The 25,968-nt window shown below is 36.3% G+C and overlaps 1 protein-coding gene across 22 annotated transcripts in view; it reads right to left on the bottom strand.

Annotated features, from left to right (window-relative positions):
- Positions 1 to 25,968, bottom strand: part of ROBO2 (roundabout guidance receptor 2) — a 1,685,112-nt gene that overhangs the window by 175,120 nt on the left and 1,484,024 nt on the right. For all 22 annotated transcript variants that reach the window (XM_045088214.1, XM_045088211.1, XM_045088212.1 and 19 more), the window contains 2 exons: positions 3,495 to 3,652; positions 565 to 685 (listed from right to left, as the gene is read on the bottom strand). In XM_045088214.1, the coding sequence (XP_044944149.1) occupies positions 565 to 685; positions 3,495 to 3,652 (279 nt within the window). The remainder of the gene's footprint in view (positions 1 to 564; positions 686 to 3,494; positions 3,653 to 25,968) is intronic.

The raw sequence follows: 25,968 nt of genomic DNA, 5'->3' as shown, positions 1-25,968 counted from the left end.
CCAAGGACCCTCTTGGCTGGTCCTGTGGGATCTTCCCCTGGGTTCTTAGACCCAGCCTCCCTGCATCAGCAAGACAGTTTATTTGTTTGTTTGTTTGTTTCTAATTTTGATTACATGTATGTATTTATGTATGTGTGTGCATATGTAGTTAGCTAGTTTTTAAAATCAAAGCTACACTGTAAATATTTCAATTTGAAAAATTTTAAAGTAGAAAGCAAGTGAAATATGTTTGCACTGTACTAATAAAAAAGAAGAAAACCAAAAAAAGTACCCTCTGTCTTGCACATAAAAGATACTTGATAAGTACATTACAGTGAATAAATTTTAGACAGATATAATATCTCAAACAGAATTTGAGAAAGATCAAGTTTTTGCATTCTGATGAAAAGCAAATCCTATAAATATATATGAATAAAATAAATGAATTATTGTTTCAAAGTTCTATTTTTCTTCAGATGAAATCTTTCATCCCTATACAACCTGATATTTAGTAACAAGGAATATAATAAACATCAAAGGAGAATTATATATAAATAGCAATTTAGAATTGAAAGTGAGTTTTACCAAAGACAGTCAGCTCTGCTGGATCACTGTCTCTTTCTCCCACCATATTGGTGCCAACACAGGTATACATCCCTGCATCGCTTTTCCGGGTATTGGAGATCATCAGTTTTCCACCACGGATCTGTTAAAATTAAAAAAAAAAAAGAAAGAAAAAGGAAAAAAAAAAGAAAAGAAAAGAAAAAAGAGAAAAGAGGGAGGGGAAAATAAAGAAAGGAAAAGAGAGAAAGAAAATGGAAAGTAAAATAAACAGCAAAGAAAAGATGACTAATAAATAATTTTGAATATTTAAGCAGAATATTTTTTTCCTAAAGGAAATTGCTCAGTGTCTAAAACACAAAACTTTCTCCCTATTTTGGAACCTGTGTGCATTTTTTTCTTCTCTTTATTTCTCCCTCAAGATAAGCCTTCATATTCCCTTTCTAGAAAATGCTTTTGGGCATTCTTTTTCTTTTTTGTCTGGGTCTGGTCCCGTTTTTTGTGAATGCTTCAACCAAATCCTAATGGTTGGTCTTTACTCTGAAGTAGGTGGAATGAATTGCTATTGATATTTGTTATCAGAAAGAAGCACTAAAATAACTGCTTTTGGTAATATAATGAAATCCAACAGACACCAAGGATTCAACAAGCCACTTACTGACTACCTCTGTGGGCTGGGCAGTGTTCTAAATGCTTGAGATTCAGGGGTAAACCAAATAATAATAAACCTCTGCCTTCATGGAGCTTAAATTTCAATTGTTAGCATTAATTATCTATGTCTTACCTTGACTGTATATATGAGATAATTTCTGAAGAGGAAGGCAGGTTGGATAAAAATAAATATATATATTTTTAAATGATGAGAGTACAAATTGGTATAAATCATTGACTTCTAATAGGTGCTTCCTGATTGTCTCCTAAATGAGAAGCATTTATTGACCAAATAAACCAATGTCACATGTTAAAATGTCTATTTGTTAAAGAGGATATTGAAGCAGAATTAGATTTTCAGTATGTGTATCATCTCATGGTTTCTTTTCCAATTTTTTTTTCTTTGTATTTATGTAATTTGACAATCTTAACATCACAATGACTGAATGTTCTTCAAGAGGAGAGAAGAACATGGTGGCTCCTCTGTTAACTTTTATCTCACAGGCAAACAAAACCCATGTAGGTATGTTTTCAATGGATATATTTCATGCTCTGATACTTGTAATGTCACAGAAAGGGACTTTCAATTTTATTTTTACATGGGAAGAAAAGACTGTCAACTTGTTCAGTGGAATATAATAAATTGTGCATTATAAAAATGGCCATGCAGGCCATTTTTCCTCCCCCTAAAGCTGAGTTTGGCAATATGACTTGATTTGACCAATGAAATTAAATCAATGTTTCAGTAGACGAAGTGTTCTCAAATTGAGACTTGTCTTTCCTTGCTATAGCTGGAATCCTGAGACCACGATGGGAACCAGTCTGATCTGGCCTGCTGGAAAATTAGAGGCCATGAGAAGAAGCAAGATGCCAAAAGGAGTATAAGTCAATGGCCAGACATGTAAAGTTACCCTAGATCATCCAGCTGCTAGCACGACTTTTAACCAGGCCACAGAAGCATGAGAAAACCAAGTGAAAATCAGCCAAGCTGGCCAAGAATAAAGAATTGTCATCTTACCCAAAGAATCATAGTCTAAATAAAATGGTTATTATAAGTTGCTGTATTTTGTGGTGGTTTCTTATGAAGCAAAAATTAAATGATGCAAACATGAACTAGAACCCCTTGAACAGTGATTTTATTCTATCACCAGGAGCATATTTCCATGCTTGGTATCCAAGCACAGACCACTGAGAACCAAATTCTCCTTGGCAATGTGGATCCTCATGGTGTCAAGAGTTCAAGCCAGAATCACGTGAATATATGTTGTGATCTTTTACACGGCCTATCTGGTTCTATGTTATGATACAACCACGATGCAAATATTAAAAAAAACCTTCATTTATAAGATACTTTCAAAGATTATAGATACCAGTCTACATGGACTTTTTATAGAAATGGCACATTTGTTCAGTTAAAACATTTTAGAGTGAAATACATTCATTCTCAATAATTGCACTAAATATAAAAATTATATTAAGAATAGCATCCGAACTTTAAAGCATTATCTACTATTTCAGTGAACTGGTTCCCATAAGCATCACAAACAACATAAGCTGAGTGGGTCATCTAAAAATATAAAATAATATGCCATTTCCCTTCTCTATCTCTTTACAATGTTCTGAGTGTCTCGTTTTGATATTAATCAAAATGATGAACGTAATCATCAATTTTCCTTGAAAGCAGACTATTGTTCTACAAGAGCTAAATGGCAGAACCAAAAAAGCTATGTTTATTTTGATTTTACTTTATACCTCTTAAATTTTTAAATGAATTCAAGTATAAAATTTTTGTTATAAATATTAATTCTGAAAACTGGAAAAGGTGCTTTAAGTACCCATTACCTCACATTACTTTTTCTTATAATTTTGGAAATAGTGCCAAGAGAAATATTCTAGTTAATATGGCTTAGGGTCATCATTTACCCTTTATCGCTCACATGATACTACACGATCAAAAGATGCATTTGAGATGTTAAGAGCTTTGTCATCTTTGTACTGCAAAGATATATATATATATATATATATGTATTTCTACATTCATATATATTTACATATTCATATCTTTTCATATTCAGATTGGTACAATTATTAATATATCATCTACACTTGATTTCTATAATTTGTGTCTCTTTGAAGCCTCATCCTAAAGTTTCAGTTCTCGGTTACTCTTTTTCAGTCCTTTCAATGCAGTGTAAGTGGTAATTAGCATTCAGTGCAGGTCTACAATTTTATTAGCAATAAAATATATCCATTTGAATACTTGATAGTCAATCTCTGTAGGCGTTAATTTTAATTTAACTCACACTTATTCTTTCTTCCTTGTCATCAATTCGAACTTTGTCTTTCTTCCAGTAGATGGTGGGTTCTGGGTGTCCCCTGGGAGGTTGGCACTCCAAGATGGCAGGCTCTCCAGCTGCTACTACAACATCTGTGGGATTTTGCCGGAAGTCATCTCGTAACACTGAAGAAAAACAATGGTAGTGAAAGAAAACTCAATGAGTACATCATTGTTGATAAGTACATCAACAGTTAGAATCAGTAACTGTAGCTTTCTCTCGCAAAAGGTAACTTCATACTTCGGGTTTTACTTTGTTCTAATCATAATTAAATATTTCCTAAGAAACATAGCCGTGCCCCTCTTAAAACATTCTAGAGCCAGCCTAAATGTTCAACAGGGAAATGGCTGACCATAGGATCATGCATCTTTGCTACAAAATCGGATTTAAAATATAAGAAAAGTCTAAGGAAAGTAAGAAAGACTCATGATACAATTTTGAGATTTAATACTCAAGGTACAAAATTGTTTATGCAGCAAGACCCCATTTCCTGTAAAGAAAAAGCATATGTACATACATATCTATAAAGACACTAAATTGTCAAGTTATACTTAAAACTCCCAAACAAGTCATGCACGCATGGTCTGTGAGCATGTATGCGTGTCTGGGAGAGGAAATGGGGTGAACACATTTTGAGAATGCCCTTTTTCGTGACATGAATAGAGACAAGATCCATACCGTTTTCATTACACTTCAGAAGATGGACTCATTGTTCACCCTGCAACGCACTAGCACCCACATACACAGGGCTACATTTTCATTCTCATGCATCTCCACCTGCCAAGCGACATCTGGGCAGCGTGACATTCAGAGCAGAGATATCCCTTATAGCAGTTTGGGCATTCTGAATTTCCCCTCCTTTCATTAGGAGAACAGCAGGTTGGACCTCCATTGTAACCTCCGAAAATCTGGCATGCCTGGCTCTCCAAATGTCACCTATCTATCTGTGTGTGCTTTTCTTTGGCTGGCAAGATGAAAAGTCCGGAGAAATGACTTGGCCCTATCAGATTGCAGAATGCTGGATTTCTTCAGCAAATAAACTATGTTAGGGGAAACCTTCAAAAAAGTAGTGGAGACCGGACCTATACCATATACCTCAACTGCCTCTGCTTTTTCTAACCACCTTGACTTTCCTATTCCTTTGTATTCCAACAATGACAACTTTTATTTCCTAAGCATATTGAAGGGAAAACACACATATGCACGCACACACACAAACCCACACACAGACAGACAAACATAGGCACATACAGTGCCTTATATCTATGTCTATCTTGGTCAAGCTGTTTGAGATGGAAATTAGGTAGCTTCTGCTAGCCTGTTATGAATCATCTGGTACAAATGTGGATTGGGTCACACACCAACTGCCTTTAGTGTCCTATAATGAGACCTACTTCCGCACTCTGCTCCTTTGTTGGGCAAAGTCTCTGGGTTAATTGTCATTTTCCAAATAAATAAAAATTCCCTGGCCTGAAAATAGCTCCAGAGAGACAACTGAGGGACTTTTAGGGCTTTTCTTCTCTTGTCTCTTGCAACATATCCTTTAACAGGGGTTTCCATCTTAATGAAGTCATGGCCTTTACAAGATTAGAGAACCTCTTCTCCTATTGAAGGAACAGTAAGAAAGAATTCAGCACAAATTGCTCACTCCCAGTTTATAAGCTGATTAATTTACTGCTTTTGCTGCTAAGGAAATGTGTTCTGTTTTAGCACAGTGAACTGCACATTTTTTGGTTCTCTTGTCTCACTGCAAGAGAGGTGTGATTTATATGCATAGGGATTTGCTTCCGAATGGGCTCAGAGAAGTGTGCATTTAAATGTGACATTCAGGCAGGGGGATGGGAAGGGGTTAACACTGTGGTTCCCTTTTGCAGGTAAATCCTCCTGGGAAAGCAAGCTGGTGACTCATTTATATTCTAAATACAGAACAGCTGCCTATTTATGCAATGTTAAGACATGCAAAAATATGGTAACAGAGTGGTGAGCACCCCAACCATATCCGGAACTGGCAACAAATGGTGTTTTGGCAGTCCCTCAATCTGACACATCTGGCCAGTTGAAGGACCTTCTCTAGAACTGGCCTCCCTAACAGATGACATGCCAAAAAGCCTCTGCTCAAATGGTACTTCAGGCCATTGCAAATCATTCAGAAACAGAGTGTTACATCAATTTGCAACAAGACAAATTAAGAAAAAAAATAATAAAGGTCCTTTGACATGGAGGACAAAAAGGAGAAAAATATCATAACAAACTAAGGACTGCTACTCTCTTAAACAATATAACATGTGTTTATGGCATTCACAAAAAAGAAAATGACTCCAATTTGCAAATGAAGCCAAGAAATCTAACATCAACTGTAATTTTAGGCTTTCAGACTATTCACCCAGAGAGTAGGGTGAGATAATAGTATAATTGGTACTGTACCCTCTTCAACTGGGAAAATGCTCTTTGGGGTTTGTACAGCATTCAGTTAATTCATTTTTTTGCTTAGTGATACCATTTCTTTTACCCTAAGTCTTTGGGGTATTAAAATGGGTTTCTTCTTTCTCTCAAAAGAAAACAGTCAAAGGGAACACATCCTTTTCATCAGGTCCTAATACCGAAGACTGCAAACTTACTCTTAACAAAATGTAAAGCCATTTTTACTCTTTTCAAACTGCAAAAAAAGGATAGGTATGTTCTGATGTTGGCTTACATGTGTCCAAGGTTTGTAGAGCCATTCCTTAATATAAGCAAGATAAAACCAAATAATAGGGCGCCTGAGTGGCTTCAGTGGGTTAAGCCTCTGTCTTTGGCTCTAGTCATGATCTCAGGGTCCTGGGATTGAATACTTGGCCTTGGGCTCTCTGCTCAGCAGGCAGCCTTCTTCCCCCCTCTCTTTCTGCTTGCCTCTCTGCCTACTTGTGAGTTCTGTCAACTAAATATATAAAATCTAAAAATAATAATAATAAATAAATAACTCTTGTCTCCAATTTTTGTTCTAATTTTTCATGCCTTGGATTTTGCTCTATACTTTATTGCAGGTGATAAAGAAAAGAAAGTATTCCCTGTAGTAAAGAATTCATGTATTTTGGATGAAGGGAAGCAAAATGGTCTTGTAAATGTAGAAAAGTGAAGCAAATCCAAATTAAGCCTGTATTTTTTTTTTCTCCTGAGCCCCTATTGTAGAAAGAATTGAGAGAGCTATATTTTTGATGAGATTTGACAAGTAAGCCAAAGTAAGGGTACAAAACAGTATGTGTAAAAACTAAAGCTCCAAACAGGTCTTTTAAATAGACTGAAAAGAAATAAACCCAATTAACTGAGAAAAGAATCTGGTTACAATGACAAAAGTTTAAAGGGTAGTGGTAAGTTATGCTTTCAGGGGAAAAAAAAAGATATAATAGATATACACTTTTGATTTAGCATTTACTTGTGGAGCTAAATTTAGAGTACAAGGGCTCAAGTCTCCATGGGGGGAAACATGTCATTGGCCAGAACTGAGATATTCTTTTCTGTATATGAGCTGAAAACCACAAATGAGAATTCACTCAGCTACTCCTAACCTAGAAGAGATCTGCATTTTTTTCACACTGACATGCACTGTGACTTAGAAAGTTATTCTGGAAGATCAGAAAATTCTGAATTACTTGTGTGTTTGATAAAATATAATTCATAGTCATGACATAAAGATCTGCAACAAATTAATTCAATTCTCCAGGAATATATTAGACACAACAATGTGCTTGCACTGTCCTATAAAGTGGTTAAGAAATAGAAAACAAGAATGACATGATAAGCTTTTTCTATTTTTTCCCTCAATGATCCCTCCCTCCTGGCATTTAGTCTCATGTGTAATCTCCTCCCCTGTATGGTGGGCTGGACCTCATGACTTGTATTTACTGAAGAGATTATTGCAAAGTGATGGAATATCACCTTCAAAATTGGTTTATAAATGATTGTAACATTCATCTTTTTCACTCTGTCTTTTTGTCTCTGAGATTCCTCTGATCATGTAAGATACAGCCTTTCTCAATGGAGAGGCCCATTTGGCAACCATCTAAAGGCAGTTTCCAGGCAACAGAAAGCAAGGAACTGAGGCTTTCAGTCCAACAACTCTGGAGGACCCAAATTCTGCCAACAACCATGTAAGCTTGAGAGCAGAAACTTTCCCAGTTGAGCCTTCGCATGATACCACAGCCCTGACCAACTTCTTAACCACAGCCTTATGAGAGATCCTACAGCAGATGACTGATTTAACTCTTATCTGGTTCCTGATCCACACACAGAGAATAAATGTTTGTTATTTTAAGTCACTGAGTCTTGTAGTTTGTCACACAGCAATAGGTAACTAATATCATGCCCTACAAGAGTGTTAGATCCAGTTGTGCCTTTAGAGTTTACATGTCTGATTCCTGTCTACTCATAATACCATCTTCTTTCCTTTCCAACTCCTCTCCCTTCTGTCCCAAATCAAGAGTCCTCAAGAATTTTAAAAACAGATATCTTATATATTTTATCTTTATGTATTACATAAACTATTTTATATTTTTTACACTTTTATTTTATATTTTGTCAAAAAAGGCAAGGCAAATCCTTACTTAGACATTTCCATGTTAGTTTATTACGTTAAATTAGCAGTCATAGTGAGACAAGACTGTTAAGAGGTCAAAGATGTATTTCTGAATTATAAGGTACACATGCTTCAAAGTAGTTACTAGAAATATAGAGACTAAAAATATTATCAATGAAAGTACTCATACACAATATTGGATAAAGAATACCATCTAAGACAAAATAAATCGATCATGAGAAAGGTAATCTAAAAGGAAACTAGAATTAAAAACATTGATAGCAGCAGCTGAAACCAATAGCAACTCAGAGCGACACTGATAACGAGGCTTCTTTGTCAGCAGGGTTTCTCTCTCTATGTGCCCATAAGCTGTCAGAGCTGTGTGGCTCAAGACTTCTCAGTAGAAAACATACAGAGGAACATCTAATAATCAATGTACATTAGCATCTTGTCATCTTTCTGCTTCGAGATCTCCCCCAGATTTGTTTCTGTTTCCTTACTTTTTCCCATTTCTTCCTTTGGACACATACTGTTCCTTCAGTGTCAGCTTCAGACTTAGTCATCTGAGAAGTTTTCCTTCTATGCTCTCACTGGACTAGGTATCCCTCTAATGGACTCCCATTTGAAGGGCATAAGAAGACCTCATCATATGTTCTTGATTGGTTGACTGAAGTGACAAACTCCTCTTCAAGAGGGGTGTTGTAGTCCTTTCCGCGTCTCAAATAAACCACAACATTTTTGTTTCGTTTTGAAGCCACAATGTTTTAATTTGATTTTAAATGTCATTTATGAAGAACAGTTTAAGTTGGTTGAATTTAAGGGATACCATACTTGACTTGCCTACCTAGAAGCTCATCTATCTCTAAAATAAAATCCAGGCAGTTCAAGAAGGTCAGAAATTAATCAAAGACACAACAGATTTATGCCAGCCAGTAAAACTGGTAGATCAAATTATACTATCAGCATTATAATGGACTTAGAAAAAATGCAATAGCCATTCCTACAGCTGGTAGATATTGTTTCCTTCTCCCTACCATCACTAGCATCATCACCACCTAACACCATGGGGAACAATCAGGTGTAATGTCAACCAGCCTGAAGCTCAAGTCTTCTACTTCTGAGGAAGAACACTGTCTCTTCCTGTTGCACTAAATGGTTGCTGTTGATAGCCATGCTGTGACCCCAGGGGGAGCTCCAGCCTCAGTATGAAACTGAGGTTATGCACTTGAAAAAAATCCAGGTTCTTGATGACCTACATGAACAAATAAATCTTGAAGACTATGCTAAATCTGGACTTTCTAGTTACATGATCTACATAAGGTTTTTTTTTTTTTTCATACTTAGACCCGTTTAAATTGAGTTTCCCCTTTCAACCAAAAGCTCCCCACTGACAAGCTGTAATAATTCTGCATTTTTTCTGGTTTCAATGATGGGAAGACCAAATAAATCAAAAGAGGAATCACCATTCATAACAAACTATTTCATTGTGTTTGACACAGTCAAACAAAACAGGGGCAGAATGGACAGGCTAGTCACCCGCTAAATAGATGATAAAATCTGATATGTAGGGGACAAGTCATCAGAGGTTTCTTCCGCACAGAAGGGGAACGAGAGAGAAGTAACTCAGTGGGGAGACATCCTGCCACTGCTGTGCAAGCTGACACTCTGGCACTTTGGCACCTCTGCAGCACGCTGACAATTCCAAAATGAGCTGCTCTCACCCTCCATCTCCACTATGACTCGCGGGGCAAGCAAACGCACTCAGCAAATGATCCAGATAAACCAGTGATAGGAACTGGAGCATGCTGAATAAACAAGGATGCCCTGTGACTTGTTCACTTTCGAGTCACAGCATTTTGGGAAGCCTGGTATTCTGCAGGGAATAAAACACACAAACACACAATTCACCAGAGGAACAGCCCACTCTAGGTTTCTTAGCCCAGCCTTTATTCTTGAATCCTCTTTTTTTTTTTTTTTTTTTTTAGCTCTGTTCTGCCCTCACCAGCAATAGAATTTGAAGACCTGCTCCGAGTGCCAAGTCTTCCTTAATGTTTTCCATTAATGTTTAGAACTTGCTGAAGGATTCTTAGAAATTGCATGGAAACATTGTGCTCTCTGTAATTTGTATCCGTAACCTCTGTAATGCATATGTTCTCCTTGGGGACCAAGTGTTGAGATCATTCATAAACTCTTGGATCGCATGTGGCACTGCAAACTGGTGACATCTGACCACGGCAGACTCCGAGGCCTGTCTCTGGCAATCATTTCCTTTGGTTTGAGTTAAGGAGCCGGCAGTTGGCATACCTTCAACACTTGGAAGTCCTATTTTTGGCAAAGCCCAGCATCTGATATTTGACAGGGATCTGCATACTCTATCCATTAGGTTAGGAGGAAGTTGTGGATTGGAGCTAATTAATGTTTAATCGGTTTCTCTTTTTTCTTCCTTAAAGTGCCATCGTCCATAAAACTGTTCATGTGGGATTAGTGTCTCCAGCATCACAGAGAGCTCAAAGGAATGAGAGCTTCTTAGAGATGTGCCCAAATATAGTGTGTCAGGAGGAGGATGGTGTCTAGAACAGCAGGTATTAGCCTAAACATGTTCAAGGTAAAGCCTTCTTCTATTCAGAAGAAACACCTCCTCTCAACAACCTCAAAATATTCTGCTCTACTACCCAAATAACTTCTTTCTAGCACCTGCCCCACTTAGGTCTAATTCCAGTCTTGGTTACGGAGATGCCTACAACTCTGGGTAATGGAAAAAACAGCAAACCGAATTCAAAATAGAGAACTACACTAGCACTAAGAAAAAAAAAAGCATTAAGTAGTATTTCTCAGGATGGTAACAAGGGGGACAGGCTTTGCTGGCTCAGTTGGAGGAATGTGCGACTCTTGATCTTAGGGTAGTGAGTCCAAGCCCCACCCTGGGTATAGAGATTACTTATATAAATAAGACTTAAAAAAGAGAAAAGATGGTAACAAGGGGAAATACCAGATTTTCCAAGCTTTTAATAGTGCCTCCTATGTTCTCTAGATCTGGGTTTGAGTATAGACAAACAAACAAACAAATAATCATGACATCTTTAAAGGATTTGTATTTACAGGGTGATTACAAATAGCCATTTGTCTGCTTCTAGCTTTTCAGTCTCGTTCATGTCCCCAGAGCCTCAAGTCTTTAGCCAAAGGAGTTAGGCTCCTAGGTATCAAGAAGGCTTGTTATAATCAGTGTTTTTCCCCTTACTTCCCATTTTTCTTCTACAACCCTCCCTTTCTCTTTCTTCTCATTGAATGCTTACTGTTAGAACAAGGAAAATAAAAGTTTGAGAGGATTGAACATCACATATATATATATGCAAAAAATAGTGGGTTAAAGCCTCTGCCTTTGGCTTGGGTCGTGATCCCAGAGTCCTGGGATCGAGCCCCACATTGGGCTCTCTGCCCAGTGGGGAGCCTGCTTCCTCCTCTCTCTCTGCCTGTCTCTCTGCCTACTTGTGATCTCTGTCTGTCAAATAAATAAATAAAATCTTTACAAAAATACATATATAAAATAAATGTAAGTATATATTTAAATTCTAATTTCAGGATGCATCACTGCTTTGTAGCTACATCAGTCAGTTTGAATAAAAGAATAAAGAGTGGTATCAAGTAAACATTAATGTGCTGCCTTCTTCTGGATCCCAATACATTACCCCCCTCCTCCTGCCTTGTTAGTCCTTATCTGAAGGCATTAGCTTTTACAGCATTCTAACACTGCATAGTTCACAGAGGTACTCAAACTCGACAGCATCTTCCTTTCATTCTACCCTGTCCTAGCATCAACGGGTTATTGCTCCAATATTTCTCTCCCATGGTGTATTCTGATGTGCATGATCAACATGAATTACAATGCCAAGTAACTGCCAGATGTCATGAGTTATAAACTCAATAGTCTAAGGATTATTACACATTAGGGCACCCTACGGTGCAAGGGTGTCCTGGAATTTATGTGTTATTTATTACCTATTGGCAGGGTCTCAAAGTAATCTCACCCCTGCTGATGAAATGAGGGTTGGAAGGAGAAGAAGGTCAAGGTCAACCTTCCTTGTCAAGAATGCCAGTTACTTTGAAACTACTGTTGCTTTACCTTTTTTTCCCCTCTACTGAAACTCAATGAAATCTCGGAATAAGAGGAATATATATTGTAATGCATCTATGGACTTTCAACTTAATGTTGCTTATTTCATTTTTCATCATGTTGCCTATTTTGACGATACATTTCATAACTATAACTGCCAGTGGTCCAATTTAGAGGGTACTGGTGAGCCCCACTATAATCCACAAACTTAAAAATAACCTCTTTGAAAACACACTGTTTATTTTCTTTTTTCTACATAACAGGTACATAGACCAAAGACTAACAGCATGAGACTTATGCAAATTTTCAATGCAACAGTGAGAACATTTTTCAAAAATCATGTCCCACAAGCCTGTGGACTCCTCATTCTTTCCCATCCAATATCTTACGATTTGCATATGTCCACACCACAAAACATGGTCATTATTCTAAGCTGTCATGAATTTTGCTGAAATGGATGTAATGTGACATGCTATATTCTTCTGGAAATGTTCTATTTGATTACTACATGACACAACGCTTGAAATGTTTCCTAATCCAGAATATGGCATATTTATTTTCAAATTGACTGATTAAAAAAAGCTCTATCATCTCTCTCTTCTATCCCAAAGACCCAGTAACCTTCTTTTCTTTTGCCACCAAATGAATTCTGAACGCTGCAGTTAACATTCAGTAATCTCATTACCCATCTACCATAAATCTTCAAAAGCATCACCATGTTTTGACAGCTGAGCAGGACAAGAGGAAGCAAAGAGCAGAGCCAACACTTTTTATGAATGCAAATGTGCTAAAGACCACATTTAAATTATTTCAGAAAACTCATAGAACACAACTGACAACAACTGGAAGACAATGTGCAAAACAACTTTTGTTTACCTATGAAAAGTACAATCTCTTTTGCCCCTGATGCTGGGTCCACAACCCACCCCCACTCTACCCATTGCCATATACTCTCTGAAGACAAACTGATACCAAAGAACCAATAATGAATATCTTTTCAGGTGTAAGTAATACTGAGTTCTCATGATGAAAATTTATTGTGTGTTTTCCTGGAAATTATTTAAATATTTATACATTCACATATACTTTAATTAAAACTTCGTATCTTATAATAAACTGGAAAGACGCCATCTTAAGCATGGAGGTTTAAAAAAAAAAAAAAAAATCCCTCTCTTCCTCTGCCATACCCTGGAGTCAACCTTGGCCAGCCACAGGCCAACCTTGGCCATGCTCAGCAATAAGGGAATAAATCAAATTGTTTTCTGAGTCTCTGGCTATGTTTTTATTCTCTGGGTTCTGCTGTTATTGTGAGAACAGGCACTCAGCACATTTTCATTTCCAAATTAAGACAAATTAAAAACAGAGCCACTTCATGCTTGGAGAGGTGCAAACTCCCTACCCAGAAACAACTATCTCCTTGCATGTGATTGTTTTAGTTTCTCTTCCTGAGAGGTTACCAAAACTTGAAAAGTAAGGGTTATCAAATAGTTGAGGGCACCTGGGTGGCTCAGTCTTTAATTATCTGCCTTCAGCTCGGGTCATGATCCCAGGGTCCCCGGACCATTGGGCTCCCTTCTCAGTGAGAAGCCTGCCTCCCCCTCCCCCACTCCTGCAACTTGTTTTCCTTCTCCTACTGTGTCTCTCTCCATCATATAAATAAATAAAATCTTTAAAAAGAAAAAAGTTATCAAAGAGTCTATCAAACCTTCATCAGTTTGTCTTAATCAAGGCTATTTGTGATACCAGTTTATTACAATTAACAAATTATTATAACCTCAAATTTTGGTCACTTTCATACACCAAATATCAACGACTTTATCCCACTCTTCCTTCAAACTGTCTATAAGTGGTAAAATTGGAAACATTTTCTTGATGCTATCAATAAACTGTTAAATTTATAACTATTCTGAATACCCTACTTCTCCACCATTTGCCCACTTACTTTTGTAGGTCCTAGAACTGGCATTTAATTTATGCTTCTGAAACTACCATATTTGGCAAGGAGGCAATATGGCATTGTGGTTAAAATAATGGATTTAGTCAGAGGCCTGGGTTTGAATCTCGGTTCTGCTATTATACTAACTGGATGGTCTTACACAATCTCTGAGCTGCTTCAGAGATTTTCTTTAACAGAAGAGTTTTCCAAATATGTCACTTCTTCTTCTTCTTCTTCTTTTTAAATTTTTAAAAAATTTTTAAGTAATTTCTACACCCAACATGGGGCTTGAACTCACCATCCTGAGATCGAGAGCCACACGCTCCAATAACTAAGCCAAGTAGGCTCCCCTCAGTTCTTTTTAATCTGATAAGTGTGTACTGCATATTTGGTTGTTGCAAGGTGCTATGCAACACATTTAGGAGGACAAGATACTTCAAGCTGAGATCTTGAGTTCAGGGAGCTAAAGAGACTTATATATATAACTCAAAATCTACAACCTGAAAGAAAGAAAAAAAAAAAGCATGCAGTAACTACATTGAGAGGTACATTAAAAATACATTAAAGTCCAAAGGAGAGCAACATTGCATTCAACAAAGAAGGCATTTTAGAGGAGACAATTTCAGAGTTGGGTTTGGAATATACAGCATATGCTTTAATTAATTACAAGAAGAAAAGAAACATTTTGGAATGTGCTTGTATGCACATAAAGTGATCCCTGGAAGAATACCTAAGAAACTAATAATAACAAAGGTCTTTGCAGAAAAAATAAAACTGGGAAGGAAAAGATGGGAGGGGAAGACCTCATTATGTCTGCATTATACTTTTTGATTTTACAACCCTGTTCATGTAGTAATAATTTATCAATACTTATATTTAACAATGTATGAATGAAAATAAAACCAACTATGTGTGTTTTCAAAGTATATGATCTGTCCCAACTGGATTCAACAGAGTTGTAAACAGGGTACAGAAACCTGGTTTTTCCCAAGAGTCATTCAGAGACACAAATGAAAGTTTATAGAAGGATGGCAGTTTGGAACATAAATGTCAACAGAATGTCTATAGATGATGATAGGCCTGACCTTAGAGATCAAAATATATAATTTGATTAATTAGCTATTTTCTCATAGCATAAAAATTCAGAAGACTTGAATGTTGAGAAAGTCTCTTCTTTTCATGGAAGGTTAACTGAAGCCCTACTATGAGCTTCATATAAGAGATAAGAAGGTGTGGAAGATGATAACCTTTTGATACAGACCTAGGCCTCTTACTACCTGTATAGAGGACCAGATGAAAAGCAAGGAAGTTGCGGAGGAAGGAGTGAGTAGTGGTGACCTTGCTCTGGTTGAGAGAGGCTTGACGCCCTCACATATTCACTGTCTTCACAGACTGCATAAAAGCCAAAATATCTTTACTTAGAAAAAGTTCTTCATCTCTTCCAAATTGTAAATTGTGAATCTATAAACCAACTTTAAATATGCATATCAAGAAAATTATAAATGATTCTTCCTTTAAATAAGAATTGATCTCCATTTGAAGGTTGTTCATGGAGTCTTCTTTCTTCTTCTTCTTTTTTTTAAAGATTTATTTGTCTTAGAGACAGAACGACCATAAGCAGGAGAAGCAGAGGGAGAGTGAGAGAGAAACTCAAACAGATTCCCCACTGAGCATGGAGCCCAACTTGGGGCTCCATCTCAGCACCCAGAGATCACAATCTGAGTCAAAACCAAGAGTTAGATGTTTAACTTACTGTGTCACCCAGGTGCCCCTTCATGCAGTTTTCTTTATTGGACATGTTAAAAAAAATTGTTTGGCTTTATAAAGATTTTGGTTTATTATCTTTGATATGTCAATGCCTTTTGTATTTCACATAATTTGAACATACAAAAACATCATTACCTTTTCATCTTTTTCAAAAGATTTATTTATTTACTTGAGAGAGCAACGTAGAGAGGGAACATGTCAGGGGAGGGGCAGAGGGAGAGAACCTCAAGCAGATTCTCTGCTGAGCCAGGAACCTAACTTGGGGCTCAATCCCATGACCCATGAGATCACAACTTGAGTCAAAACTAAGAGTCAAAGGTTTTACCAATGGAGCCACCCAGGCACCCCTTACTTTTTATTTTAAAAATGAGGAGACTGGATACATGTATGTACAGATTAAGTATAATGATATTTTTCAGTCTTTAATATAATTTTTCTTATAAGATGATATTTGGCGATATATCATAAAATGAATTATATTCCATCTTAAACAATATAATTAACTCTTGAGGAAACTTTCTCTATACCAGTAAATTCAATTTTGTCTAATCCTTAGGTTTATGATAATGTCAGCTCATTAAAATGTTGGTTAAAACTCATTAAAATGCACACTCAGAGGTAACAGCTTCATTACTATAATATGAGGTAAAGAAAAAGAGAATGTTTTATTATCATTTAATTGTTTTCAGAATTGAATATATTTGCATAATAAAAAGTCTCACTGTATATTTTCAATAGTCTTTAAATATTAAGCTGCCCAGTAATTTAAAAATTAGTTCTCTAAAAGTGACTTTGTTACTGCAGAATTCTGGTTGTTCTTTGTCATTTAGAAAAAGTGGCCATACTAGAGATAGAAAATCATCTGAAATAATACTAAAATATGTTAACATAGTTTATTTCTTTTTCAATGTTTATAATGTTTAGGTAGAATAGGATTTCCACACAATAGTGGATGACTTAATCAAACGTTGCAATTAATTGCCTTCGCCAGATATGTCAGTACTTTGTAAGAATGGAAAGTCGGGACGAAATTACATTGGAAATTAGCTATATTTCCAATGCAGATGTAATCATTTCATATTTCTCTCCCACAGTAGCTCAGCCCAAGTAAATACTTGGTATTATTGCTGAGAATTAAGATGTGGAAAATTTGTATAGGTTTTTTTTTGTTTTGTTTTGTTTTTTTTGGTATTTTCCTCCAAACCTGACATGATAAAACCATTACTATTAAAGCACTGTATAAAATATATCTAATTTTAATGTATATTTCCTATCTTGACTTCTAAAATACTCTCCTAATTTTCCTCCTACAAGCCATTTACTCTTGCATGTACTTTGCCAGAAACTTTCTGTTCCTTTATTTTTTTCTTAAAGATTTTATTTATTTATTTGAAAAAGAGAGACAGCACAAGCAGGCAGAGTGACAGACAGAGGGAGAGAGAGAGAAATAAACTCTCCTCCAAGCAAGGAGCTCAATGTGGGACTCGAACCCAGGACCCTGGGATCATGACCTGAGGAAGCTTCTTAACTGACTGAGCCACCCAGGGATCCCAGAAACTTTCAGTTCTTAAAGCATAATAAATGACACTCAGATATGGAGGTCCTCAGACACACATTCTTCCAACTTAACCTCTGCCAGTTCTGCCTCCATGCTGATGACTCTAAAGGGAATGCCTCCAGCCTTGAGCCCCCTAGAGCTCCAGACCTGCTTGCTTGACATCACCCACCACTTGAGTGTCTAAGAGTATCTTGAATTTAATGTGACCAAAATGGAATTCTTGATCTTTATCACACAAATATTTCTCTTCCCAATCTTCAGTGTCTTTGTATATGGAATTGCATGCAATTTTTTCAAGAAGTTATTAATTTTCCTCCATTTCTCATATACTATCCCATCTATCAGTGAGGCCTAAATGACTTTGAAACTTCCTCAGAATCACTTTTCTTTAACTCCACTGCTCTCATTTGGTCTGAGTCACTATCATGTCACCAGGAATAGTGAATCTGTCTCTTAACAATATTATTTTAGTCTTGTTCTTCTTACAGTCAATTCTCCACACAGCAGAATAATATCATTAAAATTATAAGACAAATCTTGTCATCCCTCTGCCTAAAATTATCCAAAGGACTCATCATATTTATAAAAAAACAAATACTGAGGGTTTTGGAGGGGAGGGGGGTGGGGGATTGGGTGAGCCTGCTGGTGGGTATTATGGAGAGCACATATTTCATGGAGCACTGGGTGTGGTGCCTAAACAATGAATTCTGGAACACTGAAAAAAAATAAATTTAATTTTAAAAACCCAAACAGACAAAAAACAAACCAAACCTAAATTCCTTATTCCAGCCTACAAAGCATCTTGGGGTCTGGCTCTCATTTTTCACTACCCTTGCCTCTTACTCCAGTCTCCCCCCAGTGAGTTTGGTCCTTCTCTTCTAGCAAGGCACGTAACTTCTTTAGGTCCTATTCCTATACTACTCACTGTGAAATTTTCTTCCCCTACGATTTCCTTTTAGATCTCCTCTTTTTGTCCATCACATCTCAGATTACATGTCAATTCTTTGGATTCACCCTTTATCATGACCCAATCTAAAGAAGCAACAAGATCACACATAACACATCTCTCTGCTATTTTTTCCCCCTGCATATCACATGTCACTATGTAAAATTATTATAGTTTGCTTATTTGTTCCTTATCTGCTTTCAGTAGAATGTAAGCGAACTCCATGAAAGCAGGGACTACATTCATTTTGTCTCTTGTTGTACCCCAAGGGTCTGGAATGATAGTCTTGGCACAGAATAAGTGCAGAGTAAATATTTGAATGAGTAGACGAGTGAAGAATTTCAATTCTTGTCATCAGCTAAATTGGATATAGTTGATCATTACATATGCATCTTTGGTAGAAAGTTTCCTAAGTTGATTTAATGATTTTACTCAATAAATGTATAGAGTTTCTTGTTCTTTATTTTGGTGAATGATACAGTATGTTTTGAAAGAGATTATTGTGGAATGATCTCCCCACATTTACGAACTTTTCAAGATCATGTTCTGTATGTTTATTTTAAAATATTTTGGTTTTCTGGTAGGGTGAGATAAATCAAAGTCCAATAATCATCAAGACGTCCTGCCCAGAAGGTGAGTGGAAACCTCATGATGACCTGAGGAGATAGGTCAGTTTATGAATGAAAAGACAGGACTTCCAAAATGCCCACTTCATCCAGTTAATAAGAGAAGCCGGGATTTGAAAATAAATCTGTTTTTATTCCAGAGCCTACGCTTAAAGATTATTATAGTGGAAACTTGGGCATAACAGACATATTTTATAATTCCTAAACCTAATTATTAAATATACTAAAAATAATTTAACTTGATAACCAAGATCTTCATTATAATCAGTTATTGTATCATGCTGTGAGAGGGTGATTTCAAACATTAGGCTAAATCTATTTTTAATTCAAAATTCATGAAGCCACTTGCTTCTTTGAATAAATCTCTAGTACGAACTTGATTTTCTACAATTGTTTTTTTTTTTTTCTCCGAAAAACCCGAAGAACAGAAGCTAATGGCAAGTGAATTGCTGATCAGTATGACACGGCTGTCTTTCTGTATAATGAACTATTGCCGCTTTTCTAAGGGTGTGTCCAACCTCTTAGGATTAGGGACTTCCTTTTCTTTTTCCTTTCCTTTTCTTTCTTTCTTTCTTTCTTTCTTTCTTTCTTTCTTTCTTCCTTTTTCTCTTTTTGTTTATATGTAAGTTAATCTCCTCTTTCAGCAAAAGCAAACCTTTGTTCAGCTTCACTCTTTTCTCTTTTCTCATTTATTTTTCACTGAATATTACAAAATATATATCGGCGTCTCGGAGATACTTCACTTCTCAAAATGATATACTCAGTATGAGGTTATAACCCTTGCAATGCCATGTACAGCCAGAATTTTGCATCTCTAGCTATTCTCTGCCCTTTGAATGGTAGGCCCTGGTAGCTCACAGGTTTTGGTGAAGGAAATCATTCAGCTTGAATCCTGGGATCATTACTTATTAGCTACGGGATTTAGGACAAGTTATTTCCCCTTTCTAAGCTTCTGCTTCTTTATCTGTGAAATGGGAATAATGGTGACCATCATCCAGGGTGGCAATGTGGGTTAAGTGAAAGAATTTTTGGCATTTAGCACATATTTGGCAAAGACATATATTCACTCATTATCATGGCTTTGCATAATGAAATAGAGATGTTTAAAGTTAGAAATTCACCTTTAGAAAGTACATATCTCCCCACAGTGATAATTCTCTTGATTAAGTTCATAGGTATATAACAAAACTGTAGGTAACACACAATAGAATGGAAATTTCTCTATTATCATTAATTTCATAATGTAATATTTAATAAGTAATATTGAATATGTTGCATAAGCTAATATTCACTGGGTCTAAATAATCAGTTTAAATATTTGCACTAATTCGTTTAGATGAAAAGTTGTGACACTTTAATTTTGCTTTATGTTATTTAAGAAAAAATAATCATTTACTTTTTGGGCAGTCTTTCTGAGTAAAAACACACAGAACAAGTGGGTCAAGACTTTAGCAAAAGAAGGGATCAAAATGTATAGCAAGTAGATGCAAAAAAATGACTCTACAATAATGCCAAGCAATTTTTATGCCTAATTCTTACTGAACAATCATTTATGGTTAGTCTAAATGTAGATATTCTAACACAAAAATTAGTTTCTTAATACGGACTTTTATTATGTTATTTATGACATTATATGATGACATTATGCTATTTATGACATTTCTCTCCACATTTTTAACTACTGAACACCTGATTTCATTATTTACCAAATTGGGCACATGATCTCCAGAATTATGTCACTATCACTTATTAAAGATTAAAATAGATCATATATTTCAAGATCACACACACACACAAAGTTGAACTAATGAGAGGAAAAAAACAAAACAAATCAGGGGCCTCAGTTCCTACAGAACCCCAAATCACCTGTTCCTGACAGTTCCATCTTCCACTTTCCATTTGGAGAGTTAGTAACAGAAAAGCAGGCCAGTACACCCCCTGACATCTTTAATTGACTTCCTAGAGAGTGTTATCAAGAGCTACTCAAGCAGGGCTAATAGTGCCTGCAGATAGCTCACACATGGCAAAGCTGGGGGAGCTGGGCTTTAAAAGGGCTGGAGGAAGAGTATAATCTCTACTCCATGGGGGGGGGGCAAGAACTAAGGGTTATCTGGAAAGCAACAAATAAACCTTCAGCACTCTTGAGACAAGAGGGAAAACGTGAATGTAAGCCAGGAAAATTGTAAATGTAAGCGCATGAATAAATGCGGACTCCCCAGAGCTGCCTCCTTTAGATTTAGATCTTGACCCTGAGTTGTGTTAAATGATGGGACCTGACTGACAGGCAAAGACACTGGCCTCATGGAGCCTTCCTTTTGACAATTCACCTTGAGCCTTCCGAGAGCACATGCTTCCGGGAAGAGCCAGGCCCCGTCGAAATGAGGCAAAAAGGATCTGGCAGAATCAGACAAGCCCAGTCATTTCAGTGAAGTTGGAAAACCTCATCCCCACAGGGAGGGCAGCACATATGGTGCCTAAGATCTCTGCTTGGACTGCTGCCTCGGCACATCGGGATGAAAAGAAGACTGTTTATTTTCTTTTCATTTTGGTTTTGCCACTGAAGGTCTCGCTTCTGTACCCGATATTTAATTGGAACAGAATGAAAGCCTTGCACACAAATCTCAGCACGTTGTATCTTTTAGGTTTTATTAAAACATATTTTCACATGAATGTTTGCCCATCACTTCCGAGACCGGCCCCTACCTCCTCTCCACCAAGCTAAGATGCTTTCCTTTGAAGCAGAGCCAACCCTTGAGGTTTCTGGTGAGGCCAACAAAACATAAACAATTAGGCTTCAAGCCTCAAGACAGCAACTCCCGTTTGCTCTTACTGTTAGATTTTCAGTGATTCGTTTCATTTGCTTGCTGCATCAAACTATGAAAAAGTTCACTGTACAGTAAAAACTATTTTATAGTTTTTAACATTATTTTTTTTTCTAGTTGATACCCAATGTCAGCTTCTATAAGGTGTTTTTTATAAGTATCACATTTTTTATTTATTTTTTAAAGATTTTATTGATTTATTTGACAATGAGAGACACAGCGAGAAAAGGAACACAAAAAGAGGAGTGGGAGAGGGAGAAGTAGGCTTCCCACCAAGCAGGGCTTGATGCCGGGCTGGATCCCAGGCCCCCGGGATCATGACCTGAGCTGAACGCAGACGCTTAATGACTGAGCCACCCAGGCGCCCCTCGTATCACTTTTTAAAATATTTCTATACATTTCCCCTAGTTAGTGTAATTTAAAAAAGGATTTTTCATTAATGATTGGAACTGCTCATTTTTTCAAGTTTATTTAGTGAATCTGTGTTATCTTGTCAAAAGTATGAAAACGGTTCTTCTCATGAATCAAACAATATTCAAACTTTGATAGCAATTCTGTTAGTTTTAAATTCAGTTAAACTGGTTGCTTTGGAGTCAGCATTATAGTTTCATTCTTCTATTTATTATCTCATAATAACTTTACCTTTTGGAGTTACAAGCTATAGAATTAAAAACAAAAATAAAAACACGACTTTAATCAGCAACAGTAAACTACTCAAGCAATTTGCCTTGCCGTCTCCTGGTATTAAGCCACACACCTGGGAAATGGTGGACTAAATTACAGGTAGAGCCTGGGTGTAGGAATGAGTGCACTACAAGGCAAAGCTAACTTGTCCAAACCATGATGTTTCATATGGTGTCCCAGCAAACTTAATTAGCAGCATGTCAACTTCCACAGCAAATGAATGGTCATAAAGAAATAATAAGTAACCAGGAAGGGAGGAAAAAAAGAATAGACAATTAGATTAAAATTAGTTATAATGAAAAATAATGACTCTAGCAATTTTTAAGGGTGCATGATTGCTTCTTATGAACTTAGACGAATGTCATATACATATTAAAAGGACGACCTTTCAACAACATGTGAAATGTTATGGGTCAGCTAGATACACCATGGATTAAGAATAAATGTTTGTCTAGATGATGCCAGTACTGAATTTAAGGTGACATCACAGCATAAATTTTTGCTGTGTAGATTAATATAAATATTTCCATCTTTCTGCCTCAAGATATATTAGTGTAAGTAATGACTAAATGAAAAGGTTCTTGGCTATAAAACCTGGTATGCAATCAGGAGAGTTCTGATTGCAAAGGAGTCTGGGGTTCAGCATAAACACATGACCAATATGATGATAGTGGGAAATGCAGAGAAACTGATGAGAGTGGCTAGAGACTGCTACATTTAGCAAGGCTGGATAGCAGAAAATGCAAAAACAGGGAAATTAAATTGAACACTCATCTTTTATTCTCCCTGAACACAACCATGTTTATCTGGTAGCAACAGAGTAGCAATCAAAATAAACAACATTGACCAGAACAAATGTTTTTAAAAAGGGAATGCAATAACAGATATTGTGCTATAAATAGACAAACTATTCAAGGGAATGGTATCAACGAAAGGCTCAGCATAAGAAGATTTTGAGGGAGATGCCAATCTCAAATAATCCTGCACACAAATTCTACTGTTTGAATTCCAATGAGGGTATCCAGCTAATCCAGGTCTAATCATTGATGAGAATAAGGGGAACAAACGTGCTGGTTTAACAGAAAGATCAACAGAAAGGGCATGCATTTGGAGATACTTGAAACACATCAGAAATCTTGCAATCTCCTAGTGATTTAGTGATTCATCCTCACTTTTCTTCCTAGAAGCTCACATTATAAAAAGGTCAACTTGTTATTGGCCTTTGATTTGGGTAGTTAATTAATGTAAATTAATCAAAGGATTGTTCAATTACAATTCTATGCTATGCACCTGGAAAATAACAGTTAATAAATGTAGTTTCTGTCCTCAACGACTGAGGGGTCTAATGGAAACCATGATTAAAAAGGAATAGACGTTTAATAATTTCCAGAAATAATCAAAAATATTAACTAAATTTTATATACTTTATTATTATAGCTGTTTGACAATGGCAAAAATCTCAAATCATGGAAGATGAATTAGTATCTGCAAATTGAGGGATCAGATTATTTCCAATTTTTTTTAGCCCTTACATCATCTTATGCCATAAAGAAAACATTAATGGAAACAAGCAAGTATAGTGAATGTGAAATTATAAATTCCACTTAAGGGATATGATTAGAAATTTAGACTAAAGTTAAAAAAAAAAAAAAGCCAGCCTTTAAAACTGTAACTTAAAGAATCTACCAAATAGTTGCGTGTTCGGGAGAAATCATTGTTTATTCAACTCTGCCCTTCCAAAGTCTAATATAGTGATTAGGAAGTTCCTCGGTAAATGTTTACTGAAATAAAAAGATGACATGGGGGATTCTTTATGGAACAGATGCAATATTTTCATTTCCTTTTAGAAGTGTTTTTGCAAATTTTTGGAGTCATTTAATTGGTAAGGTGGTACATTCAGTTTTGGACAATTGAGAAAATAGAGTAAAGATGTCTCTAGGACATCCAAGTGGTAATATTGAGTAGGTTTGGGTACGCAGATCTGTGGTAGCTGGGCTGGAGAAATGTCCCCACTCAGGTAGGAACTGATGATCTGAGATTAAAAGGTATCACTGAGGGATACAGTAGAATTCTTCAAGAGAACTCTATGAAATACCAACTTTACAGAGCAAGTTGAAGAAGTGGAAACTGTAAAGTTTACTGCAATTTGATTCACTTTGAATTGTATGTGTGTTCTTGATATTCAAACATATTTCTGCAAATTGAATGAACTTGTCCATAGATTTCTATAATTAAATCATGTTTATATAGAAAAAGATACTTTGGGTTTAAGACACAAAACATCATATTCATCACATTAATCCCTTCAAAACTAATTTTGCCACCTATAAGCTAGATCATGCTACAATAACAGCTAACACTTATTGAGTAATTGCTCTATACTGGTTTATATTTTAAACATTTTGCAGGCATTATCTGTTTTAATCTTAAAAATAACCCCAGAGATGGAGATTGTTAAATTGCCATTTTACTAATGAGGATATTTAGCCATACAAATATATACTTGGTAACTATTATTTGGCCACTGTTCCCATGATATTAACTGGGAGATTGGAATCTGTGTCTGTTTTACCCAAAGCCATCTCTCTGTATTTACTATAAAAGATTGAAACATAAGCACATTGATTTTACCTGAATTGAACATACTCAGGAAGGAGAGAAGGACTGTATTTCTGTAACTCAGTCAGTTCCAAACACTGTTTCTATGAAATGGGATTTAGAAATCTGTGCTCCTCTCACATTCTCCAATTCAACATGCAACATAACACCTCATTATTCTGATTGTGATTAGTGAATATATTTTATGGATGATTTGAGGGATTTTCAAGGATGATTTTTACACCATTTTGCCTGTGAACTAATTTTTTAAAATTATTTCCTACTTAAAATGTAGTTCAGCAGTGTGTTTATTGTTTTTCGAGGGAGAAAAATGGAACAATGAAAGGAGAAAAAGAGGGAAAGGGAAGAAGCAGGAAAGAATGAGGGAAGGAATAGGGAGGAAATTGAGCAGACTTAGGACATCTTGCCTGATAGTGGTGGAATACTCGAATTTCAAAGAGTGAGATCTTGCAATCATCTTCTCATTTATTCATTTAATACGTATTAAATAAAAACCAACTTTGGGCAGGCACTATGCTAGCAGGGAATGTAGGGCTGAGCCAACACACACACGAACCTTGTAACTTTTCACTCAAGTAAATATACCCTCCCATCATGAGCACATTAAGCCAAGACTGTGTGACCTACATAGTAAAAAAATATGAAAGTTCAGAGTAAAGCACTATGAGAGCATCAGAATTAGGGAAAAAGTAAGGATGGGGAAGGGAGTTTTTTGATTTAAGTTCATGGAATCCTTTTAGAATATCAATTGAAATTTTTGGTTTTTATAGACAGGGATGACTTTTAAAGCTTCAAAATTCAAAGGATTTAAATGGAGAGA

The sequence above is a fragment of the Mustela putorius genome, unplaced genomic scaffold (genome assembly GCF_011764305.1).
Source record: "Mustela putorius furo isolate JIRA1106 unplaced genomic scaffold, ASM1176430v1.1 tig00003834_pilon_pilon_pilon, whole genome shotgun sequence".
Lineage (NCBI taxonomy): Eukaryota > Metazoa > Chordata > Mammalia > Carnivora > Mustelidae > Mustela > Mustela putorius.
This window is presented reverse-complemented; position numbering and strand designations above follow the sequence as displayed.